Raw genomic sequence first — 12,500 nt, forward strand, 5'->3', positions numbered from 1 at the left:
GCCAGAAATAGATAATAATAATTTGGGCACTCAATGAGTTAAGTGGTTAAATGGACACACCAGGCTGTCATAAATGCCGGAAGGCTAACTATCCTGTGTGTGTGTGTGTGTGTGTGTGTGTGTGTGTGTGTGTGCGTGCGTGCGTGTGTGTGTGTGCGTGTGTGTGTGTGTATACATGTGTTATATGTCTGTGCGTTTGTGTGTGTGTGTGTGTTGCGTTTTCTGTATAGGCTGGAAGCTGAATCCAGTGGTGGGAGCTGTCTATGGTCCTGAATTTTATGCAGGTAAAAAAAACAACAACAAGAAAACACACTGAAGACAAAAGCCAGTAGAGAACACATTGTGAACTCGATGTAGCTATCAGCTCGCCGTGTTTCTGTCTGTCTGTCTGTCTGTCTGTCTGTCTGTCTGTCTGCCTGCCTGCCTGCCTGTCTGTCTGTCTGTCTGTCTGTGAGTCTGAGTTTTGCCTTTCCATCTGCCCTGCTTGTGAGGTGAATCAATTTTGAATGAACATGCGTGGGTGCACAGGTTTGTTTGTACATCTATACGCATATATGTGCGTGCGTGTTTGTGTGTGTGTGCGCGCGCGCCTGCGTACGTGCACGGCCATGGAGGCGGGTGGCATGGTTTCATTTGGTGGAAGTGCTGAGACTGTCCGCTCCCCTTAACTGCTCTGCTTTCTGCTCATTAGTCTGAAATCTGTTCATTTCCAGACAGCTTTACAGCACTCCTTTAAATAACCGCCCTGACAGAGAGAGGCCATCCATCTCTTTTATTCCTCCTTCCTTCCCCTCCTACCTTACTTCCTTCTCTATCCATCCCACCCACCCACCCTGCCCGGCGCCCCCCCCCCCCCCCATCTAACCATCACCTCCAAACTCCAAAGACAGCAACCTCAGCCAACCTTTCTACCAAACAAACCCCATGTTGTGTGAACATTCCATACGGCATGTGCTTGTCTCTACGTGGCATCATCTGTGTTTCACTTTATATGTGACATTTATGAGAGAGACTGCAGACACAACATGCATTTCATGCACACAGGTGCACGCTAAAACGCCCACCCAAAAAAATAAACGCGTAGTACCACTCAATCTTACCACCTGTTTTCTCTCTGCCAGACAAATGTAGTCACACGCATATTATGCTCGCTTTCGCCCCCCTCCCCCCCCCACACGCACACACACACACACACACCACACACCGCACACACCTTTTCTCTCCACCTTTCTCCAGCCTCAGTGCATCTTGAGAAAGGCATGTGGGCAGGCGGGCTTGTTGATTTATCGGATGCTAATGTGTGGAGTGGTCTTAAACATGCCACTAAAGTTTGCCAAGCCCTAAACGACACCATATGCTTCCCCTTCTCCCCTGTGGCAATGAGCCTGGGGCGGGCTGTGAGCAGGCAGGAGAGGAGGAGGGAGGGGATGGATGGATGGGATGGATGGAGAGAGAGGAGAGAGAGAGAGAGAGAGAGATGAGAGAGAGAGAGAGAGAGAGAGAGAGAGAGAGAGAGAACTGTACCACAGGTAACAGAGAGCAACGAAAGGAAATGTGTGCACGTTCCTCTACCCGTCTGTTTTTCAACATGCAAAGAAAGTTATTGGCTTTGCTTCTCTGTTTTATGTTACACACGCACACACGCAAGCATGCACACACACACGCACGCGCATGCACACACACGCGCGCGCGCACACGCAAAGCTTGCTACAGTCGACATCATACAAGGAAACCTCAGTTTATTATTCTGTCCCTCCTGAACGCCGGATTTATACTTAGTTGTGCGTGCCGGTGTCTTGCACCAAAAGTAGCAGATCTACAAGCTCACAACATGTTGGTGCTGCATGTGAGCTTGTAAATCTGCAATATTTTCGGCGTGAGACAGGATGCACAAATCAGCCTTTACCTTTTTTTTCACTCACAGATTTCCATTCCCACCCCTCTTACACCCCCCCCCCCCCCCTCCCCTCCCCTTTCCTCGTCTCATCTGCACCTCTACCCCCACTCCCTCCCTCTCTCTCTCTCAAAATATGAAAAATGAAAAATTCCCTCAGCGGAAGTGTGGAATTCGGATTTCTTCTGGAATAATTATGGCCGCATTTAATCTACTTTGGGCGGGAATAAAGCGGGATGTAAGGGCGATTAATCACTCTTTATCAGACGGCTTTTCCGAGCGCGGATCAGCGGAATTGGGGCCCATAAATCGTGGCCGCGGTGACAGCGTACTCCGTCTCCATTCCCGGGCCTGGCTACAGGTTTATTGTGCTCAAATCCCATTCAGGAGAATGACGGATGAGAGGGAGAGAGAGCGGCCACTCGCCGCGGTTAACCCAGTGCACGCACGCACGCACGTGCACGAGCGTACACACATGTGTGCACCTACACACCCACGCGCGCGCACGCACACACACATGTTTGAATTACTATACTTGTGAGGACATCGCCATTTTTATGAATGCCTTTTTGAAAAATGTTGGGCATTTAGCCTTAAGCCGAAAAATAGCAGATCGACAAGCTCACAACATGTCGCGCTGCGACATGTTGTGAGCTTAAAATAGGGGGGTTTTAACCATCAAAACAACCTCACAATGTCTATTTCACAAATTCTATTAGTGGGGACATTTGGTCCTCACAAATATAGTAATACACACACACACACACACACACACACACACACACACACACACGCACACACACACAGGGTAATACACATGCATGTACTGTATGCACCATGTCAATGCTCTTGCTTTCATTGCACTCAGATATGGACAAACGCGTACTGTACGTACACACGCCTGCCCTCATGTGCGCATGCACACGCACACACACACGCACACGCACACGCACACGCACACACACGAACACCACAATTCCAGTACATATGGCCAGATATATGTATGTATACATGTTATTTTATATTATTATTGTCGTTGTTGTATTAAAAAGATAATGACACGCACGCACGCACGCACGCACGCACGCACGCACGCACGCACGCACGCACGCACGCACGCACGCACGCACGCACGCACGCACGCACGCACACACACACACACACGGAGGGTGGTCACAGTTGGTATAACTCAGGGTGTGTAGCCTGAGGGGGGCTGTCTGTCCCTAATGACAGTGGAGACTAGACTTCCTGTTATGAGTCTTTTTGTTTTCTATGATTAGCGTTAGCGTAGCCCATGCAGGCTTATGTGGAGAGAGCATGTACATCAGAAGGGGGGGGGGGGTGTTTGGGTGACTGAGTGGAGTAGACTGACTGCGTGGGCATGAAGGACAATGAAGGAAATGTAATACTGATTGATTGACTGTGTCCTAGGCTGAGTGTATGCAAAGCGAGCCGTCTGTGTGCGTGTGTGTGTGCGTGTGTGTGTGTGTGTGTGTGTATGTGTGTGTGCGTGCGCGTGTGTGCACATGTGCGTCCTGCTGCGTTGGTGCTGATCTGCGTTAGTGTATGCAGAGCTTGGCAGCGTTGCTCACCAGAACACAACAAATAAGATTAAAATGCAAAACGCAGGCGGGGAAAGTAACGAGGGGAGCAAGCTCCGGCTTTTTAAACATATGCCGGAAAAATTTGCAAGTTGGAAGGGCGACATCAGACGGACTCTGGGCGGCCGTCACGTTGGCAACGCCGTCATTGGACCCGAGGCCTGCGAGGTCACCGTCGTCTGTTGACTCCGCCTTTTTTTTATATATAACTGAATCAAATTGGGGGTGTTTAGAAAAGCAAGGAGCCCATTTGTCACGCCGTGTGTGAATGTCTGCTGGGAGGACATACAGCCATGATGCTGGCATGCATTTGAACGCATTCACGAGTGAATGTGACAGTGCGTGCGTGTGTGGGTGTGGGTGTGTGGGTGGGTGGGTGGGTGTGTGTGTGTGTGTGTGTGTGTGTGTTTGAATAGTGTTAAGGGAAGCCAACCCAGTCACTATTACTTCATGTTTTTAAATTTTGCCATGAACTGCTTGTCTAGTTCAGTGTTTCCCAAACAGTGGGTCGGGACCCATTAATGAGAGTTTGAGTGTTTTTCAAAAGAATTTCATGAATAAATAAAACAGTAAGCTTTCGCACACCTATAGAATAAAAGCTTAGGAGCAGGTGCGTAGGCAAACAAGTGCATATCAATAATAAAATAATGCCCGCACACTGCCAAACTGCACGGTACAGCAGCAAATTTATTGAGAGAGAAGCAACGTTTTGTTTTCTTCAGGCTTGAAGAAGGTCATCAGTGACCGAAACGTTTCTCTCAATACATTTGCTCCTGTACCGTGCAGTTTGGCAGTGTGCGGGCGTATTCTTTTATTATTGATGAATAAATAAAACCAAATCAAATTTCTCTTTTGTGTCTAAAAAAGTTTGGGAACTGCTCTATGCCTCAAATTTTTCAAAACTCAATGGAAGGGGTCATTTCCAACTCCTCAAAACTTGGGAAGTGGGCTGAGTGGTCTTTCTAAAACTCTTCTAGTCAAATGTGCCTTTGTAATTGCCTCCTGATATGGCCGTCCTCATTTTAAACAAGAGTTACATTGAAGGCAGGCACAGCGTCCATTACTGGAATGTTGGACGTTTTATTGCAGCTCATTTCTGCCATCCCAGTCAGTGTCAATTATTACTGTGCCTCGCTCATTGAATATGAATGGAACGTGGTCCATTGGGTAGCAGACCCGGTCTAAATGGAGCTTTAGTAATGCAGCATGTAGCATTTCATATTTATTTCCCGAGGCTAGCACAATTAGGCAGCAGCCCACGGTATTAAAGCGTGTTTCCACCCGCTGTCCCAGAATACAGAGAGCATAGTCGGTGGTGGACAAAGTATATACCACTCAAGTACTCAAAAGTACTAGTAGGCTTACACAAATCAAGAGAGAGATGGGAGTCTGATTTAAATATTACTATTGATGAAGGTTTGTGGTCTGATTTGTGTTGTGATAGCCTCTCTGCTACTATTAATTCTAGATATAGACTGACTCATTATAATTTTCTCCATCAGCTTTATTACACACCTCAAAAGTTGCATGGATATAATTCTGAGATATCATATTTATGTTTTAGGTGTAGTACAGAAGAAGGCTCCTTTTTGCATTGTACATGGCAATGTATAAAAGTTAAAACATTCTGGTATGATTTCTGTGACACACTGGCTAAAATTATAGAGGCTCCCTTCCCGTTAGACCCTGAAGTTTGCCTCTTAGGCAATTTCACTGCTATCAGTGCAAAACTTTGAAGACACAAAATTAAATGTATAGAGGTGGCACTTGGAGTGGCTAGGAAGTGTATTGCAATAACATGGAAGTCTGACTCCCCCCTCGGCATTGCGAGATGGTTCTCAGAAATGAACAGTTGTGTCCCTCTTGAGAAGATTACTTATAGTTTAAGAAATGGGTTTGACACTTTTTGGAAGATTCGGCAACCTTATTTGGACTATATGGAAACGTTGTCCCTACCTCAACCTGTATCAGAGATGGTATAGGTTGTTATCTACAGCTATCTCGGTCTAGATCTATTATTTCTCGAAGCTACTTAATGTTTTTACAACAGATTTGTCTCTTCTTGATGTTCCTTTTCTTTCTTTTTTGTACCTTTATCTTTTATTATGTTTTGAATATTTTCTGTGCTGTCCTTTATGTATGTGGGTTTGTATGTGGGGGGGTTGTATGTATACTTTGTGAAAAATTAAAATTAAAAATAAAATATTCAACAACAACAAAAAAGTACTCAAAAGTACTAATTATGAAGTACAATTTCAGAAATGTTCAAAAAAAGTGAAATTAATAGTTAATTCATAATATATTTTTGTAAGTTTCAGTCCCAAGAGTTCCTCCTAGAAATGTAGTATCTCTATTTGAAATATAGCGGAGTGAAAGTCATTTGTCCTCAGGGAAACAAAATAAAATAACGGAATACTACAACGTACAACGGCGTACAAATGTACTTAAGTACTGTACCCAAGTAAATGTACTTAGTTACTCTCCACCACTGTACACACACACACACACACACACACACACACACAAAACAGCCTGTTCTACAGGAAGGGTTATGTTACTCAATCACATGCACTCCAATCACTTTACAGAATAACACCGTCTCATAACTGTAAATTTGCTCTTACCATACGTGACCCCCGCCGACCTCCAACACATGGCGACGCCCATTCCCATCCGCCTGCATTACCTGATAAAGCCTGTGTGTGTGTGTGTGTGTGTGTGTGTGTGTGTGTGTGTGTGTGTGTGTGTGTGTGTGTGTGTGTGTGTGTGTGTGTGTGTGTGTGTGTGTGTGTGTGTGTGTGTGTGTGTGCGTGCGTGCGTGCGTGCGTGCGCGCGGGTGGTTGGGTGTGTGTACTTCTATTGCTATACTTGTGAGGGCCAAATATAGTAGAATTATATAGTAGAGTATAGTAGAATTTGAGAAATAGCTGAGCACGACTTTCCTGGTCCTCCCAAAAAGAAAGGGTTGATTGATGATAAATATTTTATCAACTTAACAATTAGGAAAACGTTCAGCTTGGGGGTGAGGGTTAGGGTTAGACATTTAGAGGTTTTACGTTTAAGGGTTAGAGTTATCCCTGATTCATACTTGGCTGCGTGCCATTGTCAAGCAACCGAAATAGCAGATCTACAAGCTCACAATGTATCGTCCTCACAAGTGTAGTAATACAAGCGTGCACGCTTGGTGTGTGTGTGTGTGTGTGTGTGTGTGTGTGTGTGTGTGTGTGTGTGTGTGTGTGTGTGTGTGTGTGTGTGTGTGTGTGTGTGTGTGTGTGTGTGTGTGTGTGTGTGTGTGTGTACATGCCGGAGAGCGTGGTGGTATACAGGGGTGGTGGTTTATGCATAAGTGTACCTGCGGATGTTGTTGTTTGTTTGTTTTATAGGCCTGTTGGCTGTCAGGCGGGGGCCCTGCCATGATTCATGGGTTATTACAGCACCACTGTAGCATGCACACACCATAGCTCATCATCAGATTGCACTCATATACGTCATGCCACCACCAACATGCATATATACACACGCACACGCACACGCGCACACACACACACACACACACACACACACACACACACACACACACACACACACACACACACACACACACACACACACACACACACACACACACACACACTTGCGTCTTGTTGCTGTCGGGTGGAAACCTTGTATGTCCCTAAAACCGTTTTTTGTTTAATCATCGTTTTCGAAATGTTTTAAAATAGTGAAAATAGCAGATCCACAAGCTCACGACGCCTCGCATATACAAGCGACACTTGTATGATGAAGTATGCGTTCATTTAACGAAAATCATACATAAAAAGTTTAAATATGGAGATACAAGTTTCTTCCCTGACACCAGTGACATAGCGTAAACACACACACACACACACACACACACACACACACACACAAAATAGTTAGCATTATGCATATAAACATATACTATAAAGACACACATGCATGCGGACACAAACAGGAGTGAATATATGGATGTCTCATACAGGGAAAGAGCTGAGGGGGGAGGCCGGGGGGTGGGGTGGAGGGAGTGAGGGGGGGGAATTGATCTTTTGCCCAGAATATATCATCAATTGACTGTGTGCAGGCTGCTTGGCATATTAATGCTGTTGTCTGGCTATAGTTAGACAGGGAGAGGCTGCAATAGCAGTGGATAGGGGCTTTACATCACCTAGGAGAGAGATGGATGGAGGGAGGGAGGGAGGGAGGGAGGGTGAATGAGACCGAGCGAGAGTGTAATGCCCAATTTATGCTCCGTCGCGTGGGGGGAAAATGGCTGATCTACAAGTTCGCAACCACGTTGCGTCCGCGACACATTGCGAGCTTGTACAAACGGCCTGTTTTCATTTTATATTTACCTGTGCTGCATCCTGCAGCCTCCTTGAGGTGTTTAACCACTTAAACCCCATTATGGTTGACCGGCGTCCCTCATGGCTCTATGCTAGTGTATTTTCAGATTTCTTTGGCTATTCAAAAATAGCAGATTATATGCGAGCTTGTAGATCTGCTATTTTTGGAAAAATCGTGATAATTTTAGCAAATCTTGTTATAGGGAACATTCTCTGTGGATCCCTGAGGGTTCCCAGACCCCCTATTGAATACCCCTACCCTACAAGTTTACAAGGAATATTGGCATACATTAGAGACCAGTGTATAGGCCAGTGATCTGCATACTGTATAGGTACAACTCTCTACTGAACTGAGCTGAGCTGGGGCTGGGCTGGCCTAGACCAGGCCGGGCCGGGCTGGGGCTTGAGTAGCCAATCGATCGGAGATCTCCGCCTACCGATACGTCTGGTGGTGACATCTTAATTCCATGTAGGGGCTGGAGCTGGGAGGAAACTCATTCATAAATGTAGAAACAAACTGCAGTGCAGAACCAGGGTTTTAGAGAGGTTAGAGAGGTCCTTCAAATTGGGACAGTATCAGATTTGGGGTTTCAATTCAAAGCATTATAGGCATAGGTTTGTATTAGTGTCCATTCCTGCTTGGAAGGCCGAGTCACGTCGCGCGTGTGTGTGTGTGTACCGGTATGTGTGTTTGTGTGCATCAATTTGTGTGCATGTCTATGTGTGCATGTATGCACGTTGTACAATTATGTGTTAATGCCGTGCTTCTGCGCTGATTGAAGGTTAAAGAGCGGCCTTCAATTTGGCAGGCCAGCACGCGGCCAGTTCACCAGCCAGCCCTTGTTACCCCTCTGTGCACTATGCCACCCTTGCTTCAAAGAGCGACGTGTGTGTGTGTGTGTGTGTGTGTGTGTGTGTGTGTGTGTGTGTGTGTGTGTGTGTGTGTGTGTGTGTGTGTGTGTGTGTGTGTGTGTGTGTGTGTGTGTGTGTGTGTGTGTGTGTGTGTGTGTGTGTGTGTGTGTGTGTGTGTGTGAGAGAAGAGAGAGAGAGAGAAATGAAGGATGGCCTTAGGCTGAGTCTGTCGTTCCAAACAATACAGCCCATCTGCTCGCTGTCCCCACTGCCAAACACTAAACCTAACCTCCATCCAGCCACCCCTCCCTCCCTCCCTACCTCTCTCTCTCTCTCTCTCTCTCTCTCTCTCTCCATCTCTCTCTGTCTCACTATCTCTCTCTCTCTCTCTGTTGCTGCCAGTTCTCCTCCCTTGCTTCCTTTCTTGTGTCTTATTCATGTTGTGCTTCAGCTCAGTAAACCAGTCTACATCTCTTCTCCTTCAACCAGTTCTATCTATTCCTTTGTCCGTCTTACCCTGGCTGCAGCGACCCTGTATGTCTCTTTTTCTCTCTCTCTCTCTCTCTCTCTCTCTCTCTCTCTCTCTCTCTCTCTCTCTCTCTCTCTCTCTCTCTTCCTCTCCCTTCCTCTCCCACTCTTTGTTCTCTCTCTCTCTCCCTGCCTCCCTTATCGTGCTCTTTTCCTTTTTTTCCCTTCATCTCACCTACTGTATCACCCTTTCACCTCCCCACACACACACAGTCAAACTGCCAGAGTGGGCCTGCATCCAAACGCACAAAATGTACACACAGCACACATGCACACATGCACACGCACATTTCACTGAGTCAGGCACGTCCCTATGGTATAAGTTGGCCCGTGTCCAAAAGCAAGTGCACATCAAATGTACACAGTAAAACCCTCAGTGTGTTACACGTGCACTCTCTCAGAGTTAAATGAACACTGAGGGCTTTTACAGTGTACACTTCCCAGAGCATTACTGTACATCCCAGCGCCAGTGCCGCACGCACACACACACATTGTCACAGTGTTCTATGAGCCCGCAGGTTCCTAAAAACTGCTGCTTTTCTGCAGCCATAAAATGAATGAATCATTCAGTGTATTTCTGCACCAAATTGACTCCTCCCTGAAATCTCTCTGTCTGTCTCCCCTCTCTGTCTCTTTGTCTATCTCTCTCTCTATGTCTCTCTCTCTCTGTCTCTCTCTCTCTGTCTCTCTCTCTGTCTGTCTGTCTGTCTCTCTCTGTCTCTCTCTCTCAGTGACAGGGTTTCCCTACCCCAGTACAGGGGCGACGGTGGCCTAATAGGGGAGCCCACTTGAGAGGGAGGGGTCGCGCGGTCTACAACACGTTCCGCGCCGCTCCCCTCCACCCCCCATCCCGCCTATTGAGCGTGAGTGCACGCACACACACACACACACACACACACAAACACCATCTTAGACCCAACACATCCATCTGGGACAAACGCGCGTAATCAAATAAACACCCCTATGACGGGTCTCAGAGAGCGGAGTCGGCGTTACCACACCAATCTAATTCACAGGGTTACCACGGTGAGCACACACATACACACACACACACACACACACACGCGCACAAACACACAAACACACAAAGCAACAGAAGAAAAGGGGCGAGTGGAAAACAAAACGGCCGCCTTCTAATAGAGCGGAAAATTGCTCTTTGATTCCAGAATGGACAAATTTGTCTCTGTTTCGTCTAATGTGTCATTCTTTATTCGCCTGTGAATGGACTGCTATGACCTGCCCACTGCACACTCCACTGGTCCCGCCTCTGACAGAGAGAGAGAGAGAGAGAGAGAGAGAGAACATGCTAGAGTTAAAGCTTGGTTCGTACTTCGTCACGCGACGGTGTCGCGTGGTCAAAAAAAACAGCAGACGTACAAGCTCAAAACGCGTCGCGGATGCGACGCGTTTTGAGCTTGTAGGTCTGCTGTTTTTTTGGCGTGCAGGCTTAAAATAGGTGAGGCTTTAATAGAAAGGAACGAAAAAAACACAAAAAAATACATAAATTGGTAATGGGTTAAAAGGCAGTGGGACTGCAAGAGGAGAACTAGGTTGCATTGAGGAGCGGTTTTGTTTTTACTGCTCTTTACACGCACCCGCATCCAGCTGATCATTATCTCCCTCCACCTTATTTCTTTTTTTATATAAATATGTATGCCACTATTTTTTTTATTTTTTTTTGGGTTGGTTTGTTTGGTTTTCTCGGAAACGGCAAGGAAAATCTAAATCAAACAAAGAAGGGAATAGGCTAATGTTTGTTTGTCTTGTGTCTATACAGTGTGGTCTACCAGGATGGCTTCTATGGGGCAGAAATATATGTAAGTCGAGATTCATTTTTCATGTGGATTTTTTATTCGTCAAGAAAGTGCTTTCACTCCCCCCCCCCCCCCCCCCCGTTCCATAAAATAACATTGTATCGTGTCATGTTTTAAATATTTTTTATTCCATTTATTTACTATTCATTTATTTAACAAGGACAACACACGTTAATACCTCAACTCACATCAACTTATTTACTAATTAGCCAAAAGGCAAATGTGCATCTCCTGTCCCTGGGTAGGTTGATGTGTTAACAACTTAAACCTCAGTATCTGTATTGTTGGGGAAAATAGCAGATCGACAAGCTCACAACGCGTCGCGCTGCGACGCTCTGCGACGCTCTGCGACGCTCTGCGACTGCGACGCGTTGTGAACAATAACAGAAAATACGCTAGTATAGGGCCCTGAGGGTCTCCGGTTAACCATTATGGGGTTTAAGTACAGTAGTTAATGGTAAGTGCGATGTATTTGAGGGATAATTTGAGTGCAGTTTCTGTGCTTTGTGACAGCTCCATAGTAGTTACTGTACAGTATATATGGTAGTGTATTGCTGGTTGGTAGTCATAAAAAAAGAGAAGAAAAGTAAGAATCCATGCCTTCACACATCATGCACATTGTAGACCACACACACACACACACACACACACACACACACACGCACGCTCGTGAGCGCGCTTGTCCCCTCTCTATTGTACAACACAGCCTCCATGCATCAAAACATCTCCCTCTGGCTCAGAGCCATAAGTTTCTCAACCACCCCTTTCATTAATTACACCCTCATTAATCGCCCTGGCGATGTCCACCCCCCTCCCAGCCCCCCTTGTCACCCTCCCTTTCAACTGCTTCATAGTGCTTGGCTCGCACACTTCTATTTAATAGTGTGTAAGTCACAGTGTTGAACCACTGTAGATTGTTTTTGTTATTTGAGATGATAGCAGAATCCTCTCCTCTCCTCTCCTCTCCTCTCCTCTCCTCTCCTCTCCTCTCCTCTCCTCTCCTCTTCCTCTCCTCTTTGTCTTCATCTTCCTCTTCCTCTCCCCTCGTCTCCTCTTCCTCTTCTCTCCTCTTCGTCTTCCTCTCCCCTCCTCTCCTCTTCCTCTTCTTCTCCTCTCCTCTTCGTCTTCATCTTCGTCTTCCTCTCCTCTTCCTCTTCCTCTCCTCTCCTCTCGTCTTCCTCTCCTCTCCTCTCCTCTCCTCTCCTCTCCTCTCCTCTCCTCTCCTTTCCTCTTCCTCTTCCTCTTCCTCTCGTCTTCCTCTCCTCTCCTCTCCTCTCCTCTCCTCTCCTCTTCCTCTTCCTCTCCTCTCCTCTCCTCAGGGAGGATATGCAGCTTACAGATACGCCCAGCCAGCCGCCACAGCTGCAGCCGCATACAGTGACAGGTATCTTGGTTTCCTTCCAGCATTTCGATAGAGGTCTGTTAATTACATGCATCGAATAATGCG

At 46.5% G+C, this 12,500-nt stretch overlaps 1 protein-coding gene across 1 annotated transcript in view; it reads left to right on the plus strand.

The window, feature by feature from the left end:
• The window catches only part of rbfox3a (RNA binding fox-1 homolog 3a), a 47,127-nt gene that overhangs the window by 24,652 nt on the left and 9,975 nt on the right, over positions 1-12,500 (plus strand). Inside the window, 6 exon segments of the mRNA XM_080455647.1 lie at positions 231-284; positions 9,971-10,011; positions 10,013-10,072; positions 10,075-10,106; positions 11,017-11,056; positions 12,373-12,437. Of these exon segments, the coding sequence (XP_080311773.1) occupies positions 231-284; positions 9,971-10,011; positions 10,013-10,072; positions 10,075-10,106; positions 11,017-11,056; positions 12,373-12,437 (292 nt within the window).

The sequence above is a fragment of the Gymnoscopelus braueri genome, assembly GCF_963280865.1.
Source record: "Gymnoscopelus braueri genome assembly, chromosome: 17".
NCBI lineage: Eukaryota > Metazoa > Chordata > Actinopteri > Myctophiformes > Myctophidae > Gymnoscopelus > Gymnoscopelus braueri.